The 22,197-nt window shown below is 40.3% G+C and overlaps 1 protein-coding gene across 6 annotated transcripts in view; it reads right to left on the minus strand.

Moving 5' to 3' along the window:
- The window catches only part of GSAP (gamma-secretase activating protein), a 91,639-nt gene that overhangs the window by 22,843 nt on the left and 46,599 nt on the right, over nt 1-22,197 (minus strand). For 5 of the 6 annotated variants that reach the window (XM_067746007.1, XM_067746006.1, XM_067746004.1 and 2 more), the window contains 5 exons: nt 19,769-19,861; nt 19,421-19,638; nt 17,778-17,847; nt 17,175-17,257; nt 14,259-14,312 (listed from right to left, as the gene is read on the minus strand). In XM_067746007.1, the coding sequence (XP_067602108.1) occupies nt 14,259-14,312; nt 17,175-17,257; nt 17,778-17,847; nt 19,421-19,638; nt 19,769-19,861 (518 nt within the window). The remainder of the gene's footprint in view (nt 1-14,258; nt 14,313-17,174; nt 17,258-17,777; nt 17,848-19,420; nt 19,639-19,768; nt 19,862-22,197) is intronic. The other variant, XM_067746005.1, reaches the window with a different exon arrangement.

Here is a 22,197-nt window from a genome sequence, read left to right on the forward strand (position 1 = left end):
GTGCCACCAGAGAAGCCCCAACTTCTTTATTTTTTTTAATTTTAATAACTTTATTTTATTATTTCTTTCTTCTTTTTTTCTCTCTTTTCTTCTGAGCCATGTGGTTGACAGGGTCTTAGTGCTCCAGCCAGGTGTCAACCCTGTGCCTCTGACGTGGGAGAGCCAAGTTCAGGACATTGGCCCAGCAAAGACCTCCTGACTCCACGTAACATCAAACAGCAAAAGCTCTCCCAGAGGTCACCATCTCAACACTAAGACCCAGCCCTACTCAACGACCAGCAAGCTACAGTGCTGGACACCCCATGCCAAACAACTAGCAAGACAGGAACACAACCACAACCATTAGTAGAGAGGCGGCCTAAAATCATAAGGTCACAGACACCCCAAAACACACCACCAGACTCAGTCCTGCCCACCAGAAAGACAACATCCAGCCTCATCCACCAGAACACAGGAACCAGTCCCCTCCACCAGGAAGCCTACACAACCCACTGAACCAACCTTACCCACTCGGGGCAGACACCAAAAAAAACTGGAACAATTAACCTGCAGCCTGTGAAAAGGAGACCCCAAATACAGTAAGTTAAGCAAAATGAGAAGAGAGAGAAACACAGCAGATGAAGGAGCAAGGCAAAAACCCACCAGACCAAACAAATGAAGAGGAAATAGGCATCTACCTGAAAAAGAATTCAGAATAATGCTAGTAAAGATGATCCAAAATCTTGGAAATAGAATGGAGAAAATACAAGAAACGTTTAACAAAGACCTGGAAGAACTAAACAGCAAACAAGCAATGATGAACAACAAAATAAATCAAATTAAAAATTCTCTAAAAGGAATCAATAGCAGAATAACTGAGGCAGCAAAACGGATAAGTGCCCTGGAAGACAAAATAGTGGAAATAACCACCTCGGTGCAGAATAAAGAAAAAAGAATGAAAAGAATTGAGGACAGTCTCTGACACCTCTGGGACAACATTAAATGCACCAACATTCGAATTATAGGGGTCCCAGAAGAAGAGAAAAAGAAAGGGACTGAGAAAATATTTGAAGAGATTATAGTTGAAAACTTCCCTAATACGGGAAAGGAAATAGTTAATTAAGTCCAGGAAGCACAGAGTCCCATACAGGATAAATCCAAGGAGAAACAGGCCAAGACACATATTAATCAGCTATCAAAAATTAAATACAAAGAAAAATATTAAAAGCAACAAGGGAAAAACAACAAATAACATACAAGGGAATCCCCATAAGGTTAACAGCTGACCTTTCAGCAGAAACTCTGCAAGCCAGAAGGGAGTGGCAAGAAATATAGTGATGAAAGGGAAAAACCTACAACCAACAACCTAGTCAGCAAGGATCTCATTCAGATTCGATGGAGAAATTAAAAGCTTTACAGACAAGCAAAAGCTAAGAGAATTCAGCACAAGCAAACCAGCATTACAACAATGCTAAAGGAACTTCTCTAGGCAGGAAACACAAGAGAAGGAAAAGACCTACAATAATAAACCCAAAACAATTAAGAAAATGGTAATAGGAACATACATATCAATAACTACCTTAAACGTAAATGGATTAAACGCTCCAACCAAAAGACATAGGCTGGCTGAATGGATACAAAGACAAGACCCATATATATGCTGTCTACAAGAGACCCACTTCAAACCTAGGGACCCATACAGACTGAAAGTGAGGGGATGGAAAAAACTATTCCATGCAAATGGAAATCAAAAGAAAGCTGGAGTAACAATTCTCATATCAGACAAAAGACATTAAAACAAAGACTATTACAAGAGACAAAGAATGACATTACATAATGATCAAGGGGTAAATCTAAGAAGATATAACAACTGTAAATATTTATGCACCCAACATAGGAGCACCTCAATACATAAGGCAAATGCTAACAGCCATAAAAGGGGAAATCGACAGTAACACAATCAGAGTAGGGGACTTTAACAACCCACTCTTACCAATGGACAGATCATCCAAAATGAAAATAAATAAGGAAACAGAAGCTTTAAATGATACATTAAATGAGATGGACTCAACTGATATTTATAGGACATCCCATCCAAAAACAACAGAATATACTTTCTTCTCACGTGCTCATGGAACATTCTCCAGGATAGATCATATCTTGGGTCACAAATCAAGCCTTGGTAAATTTAAGAAAACTGAAATTGTATCAAGTATCTTATCCGAGCACAATGCTATGAGACTAGATATCAATTACAGGAAAAAATCTGTAAAACACACAAACATATGGAGGCTAAACAATACACTGCTTAATAACCAAGTGATCATTGAAGAAATCAAAGAGGAAATTAAAAAATACCTAGAAACCAATGACAATGAAAACACGACGACCCAAAACCTATGGGATGCAGCCAAAGCAGTTATAAGGGAAGTTTATAGCAATACAATCCTACCTCAAGAAGCAAGAAACATTTCAAATGAACAAGCTAATCTTACACCTAAAGCAATTAGAGAAAGAAGAACCAAAAACCCCCAAAGTTAGCAGAAGGAAAGAAATCATAAAGATCAGGTCAGAAATAAAAGAAAAACAAATCAAGGAAACAATAGCAAAGATCAATAGAACTAAAAGCTGATTCTTTGAGAAGATAAACAAAATTGAGAAACCATGAGCCAGACTCATCAAGAAAAAAGGGAGAGGACTCAAATCAACGGAAATAGAAATGAAAACGGAGAAGTAACAACTGACACTGCAGAAATACAAAGGATCATGAGAGATTACTACAAGCAACTATATGCCAATAAAATGGACAACATGGAAGAAATGGACAAATTCTTAGAAAAGCACAACCTTCTGAGACTGAACCAGGAAGAAACAGAAAATATAAACAGTCCAATCACAAGCACTGAAATTGAGACTGTGACCAAAAATCTTCCAACAAACAGGCTTCCCTGGAGGCGCAGTGGTTGAGCGTCCGCCTGCTGATGCAGGGGACACGGGTTCATGCCCCAGTCCGGGAAGATCCCGCATGCCACAGAGCGGCTGGGCCCGTGAGCCATGGCCGCTGAGCCTGTGCGTCCCGAGACTGTGCTCTGCAACGGGAGAGGCCACAACAGTGAGAAGCCCGCGTACCGCAAAAAAACCCAAAACAAAACGAAAGAAACCTTCCAACAAACAAAAGCCCAGGACCAGATGGCTTCACAGGTGAATTCTATCAAGCATTTTGAGAAGAGCTAACACTTATCCTTCTCAAACTTCTCGAAAATATAGCAGAGGGAGGAACACTCCCAAGCTCATTCTACGAGGCCACCATCACCCTGATATCAAAACCAGACCAAGATGTCACAAAGAAAGAAAACTACAGGCCAATATCATTGATGAACACAGATGCAAAAATCCTCAACAAAATACTACCAAACAGAATCCAGCAGCACATTAAAAGGATCATACACCATAATCAAGTGGGGTTTATCCCAGGAATGCAAGGATTCTTCAGTATACCAAATCAATCAATGTAATACACCATATTAACAAATTGAAGGAGAGAAACCATATGATCATCTCAATAGATGTAGAAAAAGCTTTTGACAAAATTCAACACTGATTTATGATAAAAAGAAAGTAGGCATAGAGGAAACTTACCTCAACATAATAAAGGCCATATATGACAAACCCAGAGCCAACATCATTCTCAATGGTGAAAAACTGAAACCATTTCCTCTAAGATCAGGAACAGGACAAGGTTGTCCACTCTCACCACTATTACTCAACACAGTTTTGGAAGTCTTAGCCATGGCAATCAGAGAAGAAAAAGAAATAAAAGGAATCAAAATTGGAAAAGAAAAAGTAAAACTGTCACAGTTTGCAGATGACATGATACTATACATAGAGAATCCTAAAGTTGCTACCAGAAAACTACTAGAGCTAATCTATGAATTTGGTAAAGTAGCAGGTTACAAAATTAGTGCACAGAAATCTCTTGCATTCCTATACATTAATGATGAAAAACCTGAAAGAGAAATTAAGGAAACACTCCCATTTACCATCACATCAAAAAGAATAAAATACCTAGGAATAAACCTACCTAAGGAGACAAAAGACCTATATTCAGAGAACTATAAGACAATGACAAAAGAAATTAAAGCTGATAACAAACAGATGGAGAGATATACCATGTTCTTGGATTGGAAGAATCAACATGGTGAAAATGACTATATTATCCAAAGCAATCTACAGATTCAGTGCAATCCCTATCAAACTACCACTGGCATTTTTCACAGAACTAGAACAAAAAATTTCACAATCTGTATGGAAACACAAAAGACCCCGAATAGCAAAGCAATCTTGAGAAAGAAAAACGGAGCTGGACGAATCAGACTCCCTGACTTCAGAGTATACCACAAAGCTACAGTAATCAAAACAGTATGGTACTGACACAAAAACAGAAATATAGTTCGATGGAACAGGATAGAAAGCCCATAGATAAACCCACGCACATGTGGTCACCTTATCTTTAATAAAGGAGGCAAGAATATACAACGGAGAAAAGACAGCCTCTTCAATACGTGGTGCTGGGAAAAATGGACAGCTACATGTAAAAGAATGAAATTTGAACACTCCCTAACACCATACATAAAAATAAACTCAAACTGGATTAAAGACCGAAATGTAAGGCCAGACACTATAAAACTCTTAGAGGAAAACACAGGTGGAACACTCTATGACATAAATCACAGCAAGATCCTTTTTGACCCACCTCCTAGAGAAATGGATATAAAAACAAAAATAAACAAATGGGACCTAGTGAAATTTAAAAGCTTTTGCACAGCAAAGGAAACCATAAACAAGACCAAAAGACAGCCCTCAGAATGGGAGAAAATATTTGCAAATGAAGCAACTGACAAAGGATTATTCTCCAAAATTTACAAGCAGCTCATGCAGCTCAATATCAATAAACAAAACAACCCAATCCAAAAATGGGCAAAAGACCTAAATAGACATTTCTCCAAAGAAGATATACAGATTGCCAACAAACACACGAAAGAACACTCAACATCACTAATCATTAGAAAAATGCAAATCAAAACTACAATGAGGTATCACCTGTCAAATGGCCATCATCAAAACATCTACAAACAATAAATGCTGGAGAGGGTGTGGAGAAAAGGGAACCCTCTTGCACTGTTGGTGGGAATGTAAATTGATACAGCCACTATGGAGAACAGGATGAACGTTCCTTAAAAAACTAAAAATGGAACTACCATACGACCCAGGAATCCCACTACTGGGCATATACCCTGAGAAAACCATAATTCAAAAAGAGTCATGTACCACAATGTTCACTGCAGCTCTATTTACAATAGCCAGAACATGGAAGCAACCTAAGTGTCCATCAACAGATGAATGGATAAAGAAGATGTGGCACATATATACAATGGAATATTGCTCAGCCATAAAAATAAATGAAACTGAGTTATTTGTAGTGAGGTGGATGGACCTAGAGTCTGTGAAACAGAGTGAAGTAAGTCAGAAAGAGAAAACAAATACTGTATGCTAACACATGTATATGGAATCTAAAAAAAAAAAAAAAAAAAAAAGGCTCCTGAAGAACCTAGGGGCAGGACAGGAATAAAGACGCAGACATAGAGAATGGACTTGAGGACACGGGGAGGGGGAAGGATAAGCTGGGACGAAGTGAGAGAGTGGCATGGACATATACACACTAGGAAATGTAGAATAGATAGCTAGTGGGAAGTAGCCACATAGCACAGGGAGATCAGCTCGGTGCTTTGTGACCACCTAGAGGGGTGGGATAGGGAGGGTGGGAGGGAGACGCAAGAGGGAGGAGACATGGGGATGTATGTATATGTATAGCTGATTCACTTTGTTATAAAGCAGAAACTAACATACCATTGTAAAGCAATTATACTCCAATAAAGATGTTAGAAAAAAAAAAAGGAAATTAGTTAGCTGAAAAGCCCGTTCAGCTGACATCCATTCTCACAGAGACAGGAAAGGCTATTTCCAAGAAATTGTCATTTCTAGAGGAAATCAGAACCAAGGCGTCAGGTCCCACTCTCCACTTGACCTATGTCATTCATCTTTTCTTTCCCTTTCCATATATTTATAATGAATATACCTTTATCCACCCTTTGGTCTTCCTTATATTGAAAAAACAATAATGAAAGCAAATCCTGCCGACATTTGGCAGAATTCAGTCCCTAACAGGAAATCACTACAGCTTTCTTGCTATTCTACATCTGAGTTCACGCAACTAGTGCCAAAAGCCAGCAAACTAAGTGGTGTTGTGGTGACATCTAGTGATCATTTCCACTATTAGCTCTGCCTGCTTGGCCACTGGAGTCCCAGTGCGTCGTCCACCCAATCTTGTCTAGCACAGAGCAAGGGGAGGGACGCTGGTGTCCTTCTACCTGTGCAAGGCCCTCTTCCCCTCAGGCCAAAGTCATCCTCCTCTCAGAAGACCCCACTCTCATACTCACACTGTGGCTCCCAAGAAAAGTTCTCTCCCAAACTATCTTCTTCTCATACCCCCATTAAGAAATCCCTTTCCTCAGACCCTTGTCTGAGTTGAGAATAAGCAGACAAAACAAGTCCAAGGACATGCTTCAGAGGGGCTTCTGAGCCCACTGATTATATGTAAAATGGAGTATGTGTTTGTATGAGCACTTTTCTGGGGAGAAGGTCTACAGTTTATATCAGACTGTCAAAGGAATCCATGGCCTAAAATAGTTCAAAACTACTGAGTTAGAAGGAAAAATTATCTAAGTTTTAAAACAAAAACAACTTACATTTAAGTAAGGAACACTATTAGCCAAAAGCCCCAGAAATATTGTAATATAAATGTGTAGGTCTTTCAAGGAGGTCACTGGGCTGGATGTTATGATACAGATATTGAGGGAGTACAGAGAAAACAGTGGCATAGGTCATTACTTGGTAGCTAGTACATAAGTGATGCAATTTCTTAAGTTATGAAAATTCAGACACCATTACAAATTGGGAGGTCTGTTTGGAAGTATGGGAAATAGCTAAGACCCAGAGGATGAAAACGGATATGTAAATGAAGGGTGAAGAGAGGATATTCTAGGTGGGGCTCTGAGGAAATGAGCAAAGACTGAGAGAGCGGAATGTGGATTCTGGGTTTAGATCAGAGACAGAGCTTTAGAGAAAGCAGAGAACACAACCCACAGCCCCCTTCACTCTCTGTGGTGAAGATATCTGCCTCTAGGGTGTAACGACCGACCTCAGCAACCACCTGGGTCCCATCCCCTAGAATCCTAACTGGTGTGGGGTGTAACCTGAGCCTCATGAGTTTTCGACCGTCCCCAGGCAAGCCGACCATTCAGCCTGGGCTGAGAACACGCTTGAGCATATACAGGTAATCCCAGTCTCCCTCCCACCCTCAAAGGCTCTCATCTACATCTCTGGCTTAAAGGCTGATGAAGAACCAGCTGTCTGAAGACTTGCAATTGTGTTGTGACATAATAGGAGACAGGGTCAGAGAGGAGGTTAGGACCAATCTTCAGAGGATCTCAAAAGCCAAAGTAACACCAGCATGCTCATTGATGCAGAGAGTAAAAGAGGCTCCAAGGTAAAAGGTTAGCTGTTATAGCATGGTACGGGGGGAAGAGGGCATGGGAGCTACACAGTCACACCCTAGCAGCCAACCTGGGAGCACAGAAAGCCACTCCTTTCCGTCAACCAGCACTTACAGAACTAGTTGAATACTAAGCACTATTCATCAGGGACAACAGCAAAGTGAAAGCCACAAGAGTCTGAAGCACATCGCCAGCTTCCTGAAAAGAGCTTATAAAGCTTTCAAATACACAAAAATGCTTTCTAAGAAAAATATCCGTAAATTTAGCTACTTCTGGGAGACTCTGGTGTTAGAAGCCATCAGATCCTCAAGGAATGACCCAGAAGCACTTCCCTGCACAGGGGGAGTTTTAAATTTTGATTTTAAAGGAAGGAAAATTATTCCAAGTCTCTTCTTGAGAAATAATCTTATTTTGTCTCTTAGGATGACATGAAATAATTACCAAATGTAGCCCATCACAACTATTAATTGAACAAACAGACCAACAGGTTTCATTAAGGGACTGTTTCCCATTTATGTGGGAAATAATTTTGATTTTTTTTCTTTAAAAAGGAAGAAAGGGCTTCCCTGGTGGCGCAGTGGTTGAGAGTCCGCCTGCCGATGCAGGGGACGTGGGTTCGTGCCCCAGTCCGGGAAGATCCCACATGCCGCGGAGCGGCTGGGCCCGTGAGCCGTGGCCGCTGAGCCTGCGCGTCCGGAGCCTGTGCTCCGCAACGGGAGAGGCCACAACAGTGAGAAGCCCGCATACCGCTAAAAAAAAAAAAAAAAAAAAAGGAAGAAAAAAAGCCCTGTGGTACTTACGGGCTCAGCTGCAAATTACTGCCAGAAAAAAAAAATCTGCATTTCTTTTTTTTTTTTTTTCTTTTTCAGTACGCGGGCCTCTCTCACTGTTGTGGCCTCTCCCGTTGCGGAGCACAGGCTCCGGACGCGCAGGCTCAGCGGCCATGGCTCACGGGCCTAGCCACTCAGCGGCATGTGGGATCTTCCCGGACCGGCATGTGGGATCTTCCCGGACCGGGGCACGAACCCATATCCCCTGTATCGGCAGGCGGACTCTCAACCACTGCGCCACCAGGGAAGCCCTGCCTTTCATTTCTTAAAGGCCCTCTGGCTTTGATCCTACATCTGCTGATGAACCAGCATCTTCTTTTACAGAAGAGGAAGCCAACTCAGAGAGAAACTTTACCCTTCCTATCAGGGCTCAACGAGCAGAGGTAAAGCATCAATCCAACTTGGCTCTTCAGTGGATACCATCTCAGTATCAGCTTTTACTTGCAGCCCAGAGAAACACAGGGACCTACTACCTCCAGCACAGACAGAATCAGATAGAAATGTCTTTGTGTCCATAAGGCTAGTAAGGTACCATACTAGGCCAAGATGCTGTAAGCAGGCCATCCACACAGAGGACCAGCGACCGGAACTCCTGAGGCTTCCTGCCAAGGGGACTGCATGTTGTAAGGCCAAGTTCTCCTATTTATAAGTGGACTTCCTCCTTCTTTCCAACATTTAGAAAAAATATCTCTCTTCTTTGCACAGCTGGGTAGTACTCTTAGCCATTTTTAATGAGATGTAATTTTTCATGTAACTCCCTAAATATGGCTCTAAACTATTCCATCTCGCAATCAGCATATATCCTGAGAAAGCCAATGCTAAGACAGTTCCCTCCTCTCAACCTTAAGAATTAAACATTATGTCTTCAACTAAACTATGAATAAAAGCAGCACAGCCTAGTGGCTGTAGGAGAGAGACAAAAACAAGAATTCTTGATCCTGGGTCTGTTCCTCAATTTCATCATCTGAGAAGTAAACTGAAGGTACCCTCATCTCTACAGATATGACAGGAATAAAGTTACCAGCCTGCTGCTCTATCTCTAGTAAGTTGTGTTTCTTTGTAAAATCATTAAAATTATGTTTTTACAATATTACTTGAACGTGCCATAACACTCTGTCCCCAAAAATATGTTGTATAGGAATAACTCTTGTTTTTTCTCTACAACAGTCTATTCACAGCATATTTCACTTCTGGGCACCAAACGTGGGGTTTTTTTCTCCACATCCATCAATTCTCCAATGCCAGCAGGGTGTCCTACATTACCTGGAGATACTGTCAGATCCCACAGGTTGAGGGCTCAGTCCCACAAGACTGCCCCCCATTTCAGATGCTAATCACAGGCCCGTGCTGTTACCTGTGATTCCGACTGACTGCCTATCAATCCGAGGTTCCCAGCACCCCCTTCATGGGCTCTAGAATTTGTTACAGAGGCTCATGGAACTCAGGAATACAGTTTACTTACTATATACCAGTTGATTATAAAAGTATACAACTCATTTAAGAGCCAGATTGAAGAGAGATGCGTGGGGCAGGCCGTGTGGGAATGGGCTCTGAGGTTCCGTGCCCTCTCCAGGCACAGGACCCCCAGCCCTGCACCTCCGTATATTCATCCAACCCAGAAGGTCTTCAGTTAGGGTTCTTTATGGAGGCTCCATTACATAGGCATGATGGGTTAAATCACTGGACGTTGGTGACTGGACTCCATCTCCAGCCACTCTGGCCTTGGAAGGTAGTGGTGGTAGAGGTCTCAAAGTGCCAACCTGCTAATCACATGGTTAGTTTTCCTGGCAACCAGCTCCATCCTTAGGTGCTTTCCAAAGGCCACCTCATTAACAAACTCAGGTGTGGCTGGAAGGGGCTTGTTAGGAATAATAAAAGACATTCTTTTCACCTTTGTACTCTGGAGCTACTTCAGGAACTGGAACAAACAGTAAACATTATAACAAAAGGTGCACTTGTAGCTTTTATCACTTAGGAAATTACAAGGATTTTAGGAGCTCTGTGCAGGGAACCACGGAAGAAGACCAAATATATATTTCTAGTTATATCACAAGATCACATATGTACAAACTAAACTTTGGAAAGTCAATATTTCCCACATAACCAATTGACATTTCTGTTAATGCTACATTGTTGTCAAAGCAACCATTCTCATTTTTTTTTTTTTCATTCTCATTTTTAAAAACTGTAAGTTTCTACACTGCGATGGTTGATACGTTGGATCTCTAAGAAACATTTTCTTTAAGTGATGGTGGCTGTCTGTACTGGGAGGGTCAAGGAAAAGAGTGTCTTTTGTGTTTCATTAGACGCTTAATTATAGTCATGCTCTGCCCAAAAAAGTATTTTTTAAACACTTTTTAAGTGTTTCAGAGAAGCATAATTAAGTGAACCAGTCTCTGAGTGGAGAACAGCACAGGTGCCAACCACTCTTTCCGCAATTGCTCAGGGGCATCTAGACCCCTGATGGACACTGCAGCAATGCCCTCACTTGGAGTGGCCATAACTGGGACGGGGCTTGAAGTCTTTCTCCTTCCCAGTCTCTAGGTCAGATAGTTAATAGTCGCTACACAAATGATTAAATTAAAGGCTTCCTTACTTTATAAAATGAAACTAAAGATGTCTGGCTTAACAATACTTTAATAAAAATACTCCATTTCTCCATTCTTGATATTCAAGTAAGCTATGGTTTCTTTTTTTTTTAATCCTTACATGACTTCCCGTGGAAGAGATAAATTCATTCTTAGGAAGGCCATTCTTGATGACATTCCTTTTTAAGGTGAGGGCCTTATTTTAACATACATTTCGTTTCATTTTTTTAAAATTCTTTTGGAAACCATTCTATAAAGGAAGGCTTTTGTCTTTCAGGTGATACACTGGTATAAACCAATGAAATTCGATGTTCATATGTTAAACATTTGTCAAGTGCTTCACTTCACACTAAACTTATTGGCAGAGAGAGCAGAAGGGAAGTGCTCATCTAGTTTCATTTTGCTCTTCCCTCTTCAGACTCCTTATCAGGGCAGTCATCTTCCAAGCAGGATGGAAGCAAGTGTGGTCAGAGTAGTCTGGGGTCCCTTGGGCCTCGTGGAAAGTCCTGCAGCAAGCATGCCTTCGAAAGGTAACTTGTGTTTCAGGTCAAGGGTGCTCAAAGCCAACTCCTATGGGGAAGCTGCAAGAACAGTCACATAACGGGCTGGGGAGGGAGGAAAAGTAGGTGGGATATGCCACTGCAACCAGATCCACTGCAATATAATTAGGCTGGGAATTGCAGAACTAGGTCAAAGGCAGCTGCTTATTCTGAGAGGTATTATGCAAGCAGAGATGGGGAAACAAATGAGAGCTCTCAGGACCAGGTGTCCTGTGAACTGGAAGGGACGATTAGTGATGGCAGTGGGGGATTGGGGTGGAGCTGGCCACCAAACCCAGTGACATCTTCTCCTGAGCCCAAGGCAAATCCCGGCAGCATTCCTCTGCCTTCCCTGATGGACTGTGTCTGCGTGGAGAGGACAGTGAAGAGATCTACAGCTCACACTTGTCCTACGTAACACTTCTTACTAACACATGAACGTATGTGGAGTCTCGGAAGAGCTTCCAAGCATGTTTGGGAACAGTTAATGGGAAACAACCCTCTGCAGAGCCAAATGCTAAGGGTAATTAGGGGAGAGGAGAAAAAAGTGAGGAGAAGGCAATGTGAATATCAAGAAGGAAGAAGAATGAACTGCATAAAAACATAATTTTACACACACACACACACAAATAGAAAAAAAAAAGAAAAAATCAGAGAGTGCAAAAATAAGCTATTTTGTTCCCAAGCAGAGGCAAATTGTATTCTTAGAATAAGGCAATTGGTAAAAAGTTTGAGAACCTTCCCATCACTCTTTTATACTTACTTAATTTTTTAAAGGAAAATACACAATAATGTAAGGTTATAGTAAAACCGATAAACTCATAAATCCCCTGTAACAGTGTAAATGATCACAACATTTTTTGAATATCAACTTGGCAATAAGAATCAAAAGCTATAAAAATTGTCACAGCCTTTCACCCAATAATACTACTGGGCATTTAACCTTAAGGGAATAAATCACATACACACAAAAAAACTACATAAAACTATTCACTGCCACATTATTTTTTTTTTTTTTTTTTTTTTTTTGCGGTACGCGGGCCTAGGCTCCAGATGCGCAGGCTCAGCCGCCATGGCTCAGGGGCCTAGCCGCTCCGCGGCATGTGGGATCTTCCCAGACCGGGGCACGAACCCGTGTCCCCTGCATCGGCAGGCGGACTCTCAAGCACTGCGCCACCAGGGAAGCCCTGCCACATTATTTTTAATAGCAAAAAAAAATTTTTTTAATGGGGGCTAGAGACAAATTAAATGTCTCAAAACAGAAGAATGATTAAGTAAACTAAGACACAGCAACACAGTGGAAACCTATGGAGTCATTAGAAACCATAATTATGAAAATTATGAAGTTTATGTACCAACATGAAAATGTGTATGATATATTATAATACATAATCTTTATTAAATATCACTAGATGGCCATTACTACTAGGTAAAACATGCAAACCTATGACAAAGACCAAGAGGAAACGGGGCAAAGAGACAATATGTTAGGAACTGTAGAATGTCACTGTAGAGTGACATTGCTTTCTTTTTAAAATTTCCTTCACTGGTTTATTGTGTGTCCATTAAACACAGCATGGATTTTCTGGACTAGTGGTAAAAGCAGAAACAATAAAATGAAAGGATGGAGGCTCTTAATAAGAATCTTTTAAGCTATTAATCAAACCTTTCTTTTCCCTCGTCTTCCTGCTTTTATAGACCTTCACAGTTGTCTCACTCTGCTGCCTAGATACATCTCTTGTCCATCTCCCCTTAAAGGACCATTCTTAGGACCAAAACCCAGAACCACTAAACCTGCCCCAGTCAGCCCTCTTTCACCCCCAGGGCATCACCGTGACCTCAAACGTCTAAGGCTTTCCCTCAGCTGCCTGAGCCTGCCCTGCCCTTTGTGGGTCCAAAAGAATCAAATGTAAATAGTAAAAGGCAGCAGCATACTAGGCTGCCTGCTGCCAAAAGTTGAGATTTCCCAGCACACACCAAGCTATAATTAACAGGAGGCAATGCCAAAAACAACAAAGGAGCTTCAAGAAAACTATGTTAAAATACTCCTCGGTTTTAACTACATACACATTCTTCTCTGCTCACCCACCCCACCCTCCCTATTGTACCAGAAACTCCTCTGAAACCACCAGACTGTAGAGCGACACTAACACTGCTGCTTGGTGAGCAGGAAGAAGGTGTGTGCTGAGACCACAGGGACAGCCCGAGCAGGTCACTCTTGAGAAACAGAAACACTGTTCTCAGAACGAGAAGGAAATTAGTTAATCCCAGCCCAGGTTACTTAATGGTTTTAAGATTCTGTGTGTGTGTGCGTATGTGTGTGTGTGTGAGGGGGTGACAATGCAAGTGAAGTAAAAAACAGCTCCCAGGTCTGCTCAAGAAAATTTGCAAGAACTCCTCCAGCATGGATTGGTTTGAGGCACAGTGGGAAGTATGACTTCTATACACTTCACATCGAGCCCTGTAGTTCTCTGTCTTCAGAAAACCTCCCTCTTCAAAGAGCATTCCTAAGCATTGCCCTGATATCGTCGTTGGTGACTACCATTTAGGAAGGACTGCCTAGACAACTAGCTTTACCCCTTGCAGCATCCTCCCCTGACAGTTTACAATCCCTTTTGGAACCACCGTGACACTCGGGGCAGGAGACCGTGAGGCCAGCAAGGAAGCCACGCAGGTCTGGGCTTTTTGTCTCTCACTATGAGCACTTACCTTCATAAGAGGCAACGGAATCTCTTCTGTCACAAGGGTTATTCCAGGAATTTCCTGTGGTGGGGGAAAAACATACACACAACTGCTAAACGTATCAACTACCCCCCGCCCGAGCCTTCAGGAAGTGTCTTCCGTGCAGACAGAAGCTGAGGGCAGCTCCCAGTTTGGTAACCTCTACTTTAAATAAAACTTGGGGTTTATAAATACCAGTGAACACAGCCTATCTCTTGCCTCGGGAAGGGAAATATTCTGTAAAGTTATGATTATAATAGTTGACAGTGTCACTAAAGGAAAGGATAAACTATTATGAAGAAATACAGAGTAAATAATGTATTATTTACACATTTCCATTTAAGAACAAAGGAGGCAAATTATATTTGCACCATCAAGTATAATAATAAGGTGGACACTTTCCTTTTACTCCTTCCTCCCTCTTCTTCTCTTTCACTTAAATGTATTACAGTTGGTCCCTGCCTCACTAATGGGATTCTTTTTTGACCTCAGTGGAAAACTGTTCTGCACCTCATCCTCTACCGTGAGTTCGGAAATAAGAGATCCCCATAAAGTGTTTACCTAGCAAGATCACCATGGCAAATGTGCAAGACGCAATTCATATCAGGAAGTCCAAATTATAACATTCTGCTAACTAGTGAGCATTAAAACAGAAATTTAAATAAAAAGATAAACTGACAAAATTGCCACTTATTTATTTTAAAAAGTGTGTTTCCATGTTAATTATGTATATTAACCTGTCAACTAGTCAATTCCTCTTTCATCTCCTAAAAACTAAGTAGATGATATATAAGAAAATACAAATAAAACCTGGTATTTGTTTAGAACTTAAATGTCCTGGATTTTATTGACATACAATATTTCTGAGAAAAAGGGCATCACAGGGATGGAGAAATAAACTTCCAGAACATTCAAGCAACTGAGTCCTCCACTGGACAGGAGAAAGCCTGTAATAAAAATCTATGTATGCTTCACTCATCACTTCTCAGCAACAGAAATTTCACTACAGCTCTAGGTTATAAATAGCATCTTCAAATAAGTATAACAAGGCTCACTGTCTGCAAAGCATAATTCAGGATTATCTATGTGTAAGGCACAATATTTTCTAGTATCTTAAAAAACCCAATTCAGTTATTTACAGAAATAATCTGTCTCCATACAGAAGTATGAAATTTATTTATTAAGGGTATAGCATTAAGAGCATATGCAGATTAGAGAAAAGAAAATGATTTACATCATTGTTAAAGAAAATCATAGGCTCATAGAATTTCAGGATTAGGAGAGACCTTTAAGGTAACCTACTCCAACCGCAAGAAGTCTAAAGCAACATGATAAACCCCAAAATAAGCTCTGCACGCAGTGGTTAAAACTTTGGGTTTTTTCATATTGTACTTCTTGTAGGACTTCCTGATGTCACTCTGTATGTCCACACATTTCCTCTGCTCCACAAAGGAGGAGAAATGCAAATGTGAAGAACTACCTGTCAGGATGACACTCACACAACAACCAACTAACACATGCACCATGTTTAAACACAACCCTGGGAACCAGAGGTCCAGACCCGGCCTCCCAGACACTGAACACAAGACAGCGACAGCCAGCATTGGGTGGTGAGGGGAGGAAGATGAAATGTGCATTTCCTGCTTCTGGGGGAGGGGTAGGGATTAACCTGCGAACTTCCTGCCACATTACCACAGAGTCTGCATGTATATTGACAAGGGTTCTTCAAACAATGAGGGCCTGGAGAAGAAACAAGTTCAGATCTTTCCTTATAATTTTACAGAGAGGCATGAAAGTTTACGAACTCTAACAGTGAGAGACAAAGAAGAAAGGGCCTTTGGGAAAACACTACCATTGCGTATACCAAAAATTTAGAAATTCTTCTAACATGGGACTTCCCTGGCAGTCTAGTGGTTAGGACTCTGCGCTTCCACTGCAGGGGGCACGGGTTAGATCCCTGGTCGGGGAACTAGGATCCTGTGTGCCGCGTGGCACAGCCACAGAAAACAAAAAAAAAGGAAAAAAATTAATCAAACACATCTGATATGCCTTTTTAAAGGACTATATTTAGATAGTCTAAAAACAAAATGGGAACTGTTACCATTTACCCTAGTACTTATTTTCCTGTGTCTGTGCTACCTGAATTAAATTTATTTTTCTAAATGCTTTTTTGATACAAACCTCTGCCTCAAGACTAAGCACACAGTAGTTCTAACATCTAAATATGAAAGGAGGAGAGGCAGAACCTTGTTCAGGGGGAGCTGTACATGGTTTTCACTTCTGATCCAACAAAGCTCAGTTCACTGAACCACATTCAAGAGAAAATGAACAATGTTTTCTCCTGAAAAACTTCTTCCCAGCTAAAAGGAAGGGAGTCTGGACCAACAGGAAGAAAAGGTTGAATGGCATGGATTTGCTTAAGATTACTGACTTTTACTGATCTTGACATTCTAAAGTTATCACAGATTTTCTTTCTAAGGCTGGGAAAAAAGCTCATGAAGGTGCTAATCTACTAAGTAAATAGAACAGCTCAGAATAACAGCAGTGGTCCAGCCGTTGCTCATTTATAAAACCCTAAGAAATATTTTCGTCTATTCTAGCTGCTTGAAAAAAATTAAAAACTAAAACCATTTGAAGATGATAGAGGCTTCATTCTGCTTGGTAGTAGGAAGAGTAACACGTATGCTGTGCCTTCTCCTTCAGTTCTACTGTTTTATGTAAATAAAACTGGCCAACAGCAAGGACTCACTATTATTTTTCTGCCAGAAAACTCCAATTCAGATCCTTATGCATCAAAACAGAAATGAAATCACAACCTTGGTTACTGTGACAGGAACGTCCTACAACTGACCCACAGCAGTGAATCAGTTTTAATTACAGAAAGAATATAAAGTGTTAACTTACTGTATCCCAAGTGAGCAGTGAGGAGTATGGCAAGAGTTTATCCATGTTACTTGTCTCTGGATAGATGCTCCAATATGAAGAAGCTGAGTAAGTTTTGGTGGGGAAAAAAGACGTTTTAATATGAAGAATAAGGCAGTAGACGTTGTAATGCACCCAAACAAGCCAACCCACAAAAGTTTTCATTGCCTTATCCTTCATCTGCAAAAGGCTAATCATGGTTCTATCCACTGATTAAAATGTTCAGGTTCTACTTTTTACACTGAGAATAATTTTTAAAAAATTATTTGGCACTTACATCTATCCAAATGACGTTATAACCGCTTCGCACAGAACCAGCCAACACAACGCTTAAAATAAATCACTAATAAGGTTATAGAATCAAGATCATATCTTATATGTCATCAGTCTCTGAACAGCCACAGCTTCTTACAAAACCACAAGAGAATGAAATTTAATTAGGTGCTGACTACAACAGAGTTTAAAAAAAATGAAAAAACACTCTTAAACAGCATTTTGACAGATTGAGGCATTATCAATTTACTGCTTTCCCTTAAGCAAAAGGGTCAAGGGTTCAACTTAATATGCACCATCAGCAACACCTACCAATTATAAATTCCTGAATGAGGTCAAATGAATGGCAGGCAGAGATGTTCTCAGAAATCCACTGAATAATCTTTAAAAAGTAAGAAGACAAATCTATTGGTATTTAAATCTGCACCCTGCCTCCACCACCAAAGAAGTACAAAATATATATGAATAGTTTAAAATGTTATATCTCTTTTAGAATTGCCTAAGAACACACTCACTTCTACACAATCTCTGAGATACATAACGTAAGGTTGTGTGGGTAAAATATAAATGAGGTCCTTTTCATGCATCATTTTAATAAAATGCCCTTGACTGGGATCCAAATAAGCCTTCTTGAATCCAATGTTCGTTTTTGCTAGAGTAGGACATATTACAGCAAAGTCGCAGTGTGAAGAGCGATGGATACAGGAGGAAACCAAACTCAACCACTGAGCTTGGAGGCAGCAGACCTGTGTTTGAATTTCAGCTCATTACACCATTTAATCATTGTGAGCATGTCTATGCTATCAAGGAAGGTATAATCCCTGTCATATCAACAGTTCTCTCAATCAACCTCTATAACCATCCTCACCTGCTGCAGGAACGAAACCCCTTGTTCCCGACCTTAGAATTGATGGTATGAGGCTTGCCTAGCCATAGGGCACTCTTGCATTTCTGATCCTGCCAATAATTGTTCTTATTTCCAAACCTACTCATCAAGCTAACTGTGCTTATTTTCATAATTAGTTAATAAAATATTACCATAGACAAGTGAAATATGGATACAAAAAGAATGCTGGCGGCTCAATAAAAGTTGAAAGCTTGGGAAAGACTCCAAGGCATGTATCTAAAACACTTATTAAAAAACTAGGTGTGAGACAACTATAAAAGACAAAATTGCCTGATATACACAAACTATTTAAAGGAGCATTTTTAAACTATTGACCTCCTTAGGGAATAAAATGAAAAGAAAAAGAAAGTAACTGGAAGAGCCATACAGGTACAGATAAAGAAAGTCAAGACATTACTTAGTGGTTTTATGAAAGAAAAACGATTTTGAACTCCAATTAGCTGATACACAAAGAAAGGGCCGTAATCTACATCAAAAGATACAGGAATAAATGTACATTTATATATTTTAGGTTAAAAGAAAATATTTAGGCCATCTTTTTTCAATCGACCAACCACCCATTGGTCCCAATCAAGTCTAATGGGGGGTTTCTTCAACTTCACAGAATAGCTGTAATATTAAATGACAAGATGTATGAAAGTGCTTCATAAACTATAATGTGAAATATAAATGTGAGCTATCTCTATTTAAAATGTCATAAATAGATTTTATTTACCACCAGATTTTAGTCCTTTTCATGATATACACCAAATACAAACCAGGAGAAAAAGTAGATATTTGAGAAACTATTTACCGAGCACTTCCTTGTTAGCACTTCCTAACATTTACTCACAATATGGAAAAGAGAAGAGTGAAAAGAACAGACACGCCCTCCCAGTCTGAGGTCTGTGTCCATAAAAAAGGAGCACAAACGAAGAATATGTTCAAGTCACGACGGAGACCATAAACCTCAATTGTTACCAAATAAAAATAACTTCTGTTCATTTCAGCTACTAAATGTACACGTGTTGTCCATTTGCCACTTTTTAAACTTAAGCTATATTCCCACCTTGGCTTCCAGTCGCCGTGGGTCTCGGCCACATGAGAGCACACAGTGCAACAAGGCCAGCTTCTCGCAGTCCAGCCGGGTGTTCCACAGGAACTCCAATAAATATGACTGGTTGAGGAGTGCCCTATAGAGCTTTCCAGAACCCCAATCCAGGACCAGGGATCCTGACAGTGACTGTAAAGGACTATGAGGTAGCATATCAATCACTTCACTGTTTCCTGGCCAAAAAAAAAAAAAAAAAAAAGTAGATCAGCAAATAAAAGAAGCCCCTCTGCCCCAAACATAAATATTAACGTTAAAACGAACCCAAATGTACCCTGTTCATGAGGGGGAAAACTACAGCCATACCTGTCAGAAACAGACTGTGGCAGATCAGGTCTGGATGTTGAATGTTAAGTAGATGAAAGAAATGACCAGGCAAGTAAACAGCTACATAATAGTCTGTGGGAGAGAAAGATTTAAGTCAGTTCCACGTGGCAAGAGCTGTATAGGTACAGATAAAGCCAACAACTTTACGGTATCCCTATTTTTCTTTGAACCTCTTAAAACACAAAGGTTTTGACCAATGTAATAAGAAGCGGTCTGATGTCAGTACGGTCCATCTTCCTAGCAATATCTCATTTTCTTCAGACATTTAGCCATGGTTATCTTAATTTATATCTGTAGTTTTGTTTCTAAGAGAACTGTGGCTTTATAGGAATCTAAATGAGCTCTGAGAGCAAGTTAGAATAAAAAATATCCAGCAACATGAATTATTCCTTAATCTGACAGGCTGGAAATAGCTTATCATGGGAATTTCCTGCATAATTTCTGCCATGTGGGGGAAGCTCTACAATTTAGTTTCCTATGTCTGCCCACTGCTCATCATCGTTGTCATCTTCTCTAAAGAAGCTTTAAATTGATACTCATCAAAACAGTCTCTGCAGGCATTCTGACACTTTGTGAAGTACTAATTTGTTTCCATGCATAGCAAGCTGCCTAGAATGCACATCTTCACAGTCCCTGCACCAGATATTTCTGTACAAAGAACATTTGTATACAGATTGAGGCAAGGTATAAAAAATAGGTTTCTGGAGAAGGGGGCAAGGTAGAAGTAGCCCTTGCCAATAATTTTTCTAGGATCTTAGAAAAACAAAGAAACTCATACAACAGTGAATTTCATATAGATGAAACATTTAGATTATAAGCGAGCCAGCTAGACTCTTTTTCCCCTAAGAAGCAAAGAAATACATGCTAATAATGTACACAGAAGGCATTCTGTGGAAGGGAAAGGAAAGAGGATGTAAAACTCTAACCAGCTGACTTATAAGTGTCCTTTCAGTCACTGTGGATTCAGTGATGTTAAAGTAGTTAGCACAAGTGGTTGCAATAATGTTACCATTATGGTAATGCATAAGTAGAAAAACACAAATAACGATATAGTAGGGCAGAGTGGAAAGGCATCAAATGACCTAGATTAACTCCTAGCCCTACAGCTTAGCCAGTTAATTAGGGTGGTACTATGTCCCTGGGAGAGGGGGCATTTGGAAGTACATGAGGGTGTTCTGAGTTGTCACAATTATTCAGGTAGAAGGGAGATTCCTACTGCCATTTGATGAGCAAGTGGGCTCCAAGGAGGTTAAATCCCTCAATGTGCAGGACCCTCCCACCCAAAAGTTACTTTCTCACCAAAAATATCAATAGTACCTGTGGTAGGCTGAATGATGGCTCCCAAAGGTGTCCACATGGTAATCCCCAGAGCCTATGAATATGTCACCTTAAGTAATAAAAGGGACCTTGTAGATGTGATTAAGGATCTTGAGGTGGGGGGGAATCCTGGATTATCCAGGTGGACCCAATGTAATCACAAATGGTTTTATAAGAGGGAGGAACAGGGAGCATGACTACAGAAGAGAAGACCACATGATGATGCGAGAGACTGGAGTGATGTGGTCACAAGCCAAAAAATGCTAGCCTCTATGTGCTGGAGGAGGCAAAGAATGAATTCTTCCCTGGAATCTCCAGAAGGAACCATTTCTGCCCCCACCTTGACACCTCAGGACTCATTCCTTGCAGAATTCTCACCTCCAGAACCATAAGACAATGTGTTATTTATCTAGGGGCTAATGTGTGGTGATTTCTTATTGCAGCAATAAACTAATATAGTGCCCCTGATAAGAGACACTAGAAGAAGCTTGGGCACACATCACAGACTTTCTGAGACTCAGTTTCATTATCTGTAAAATGGGGATAACGTCACCAAGAAGAATTGTTGTAAGGATCAAGATAACAAGTAAAACACTTAGAATATAGTATTAATTTTTAAAATGATAGTTTTTTAATGTATAAACATATCTTTCTTATATACAGGTGTTTGGGGTTCATGGAAAACTTCCTCCAAAACTCTATTCTTTAATATTTTAATCAATATAAGCCCCTTTTAAGAGGGTGACAATTCAGGGAAATTCCATGCAATAAATCGCAAAAAAGACATCACTCAAAAAGCAATACTGTTGTCATAAAAATTACCTCTAGAATAGTTCTAATCTTGGGTACAATTTTGTGCCTATGTATTAAAATCTGTTTAAAGAAGGAAAGATGGCTTAATGTGAGATAGCCTATTTTTACAAAGCTCTAGTATTTTTGCCCTCTCCACGCTCTGAAGACCAGAGATTAAATCATGCCTGCCCTTTTCAAGAGTCAATCCCAGGGGTAAGAAGAGGAAGGATACCTTTGACCTCACAAAAGGCTAAGTTTTTTTAGTGGAGAGTTTCCCACATCACTCTCGAGATGGGATG

The sequence above is a fragment of the Pseudorca crassidens genome, chromosome 8 (genome assembly GCF_039906515.1).
Source record: "Pseudorca crassidens isolate mPseCra1 chromosome 8, mPseCra1.hap1, whole genome shotgun sequence".
In the NCBI taxonomy this organism is placed as follows: Eukaryota; Metazoa; Chordata; class Mammalia; order Artiodactyla; family Delphinidae; genus Pseudorca; species Pseudorca crassidens.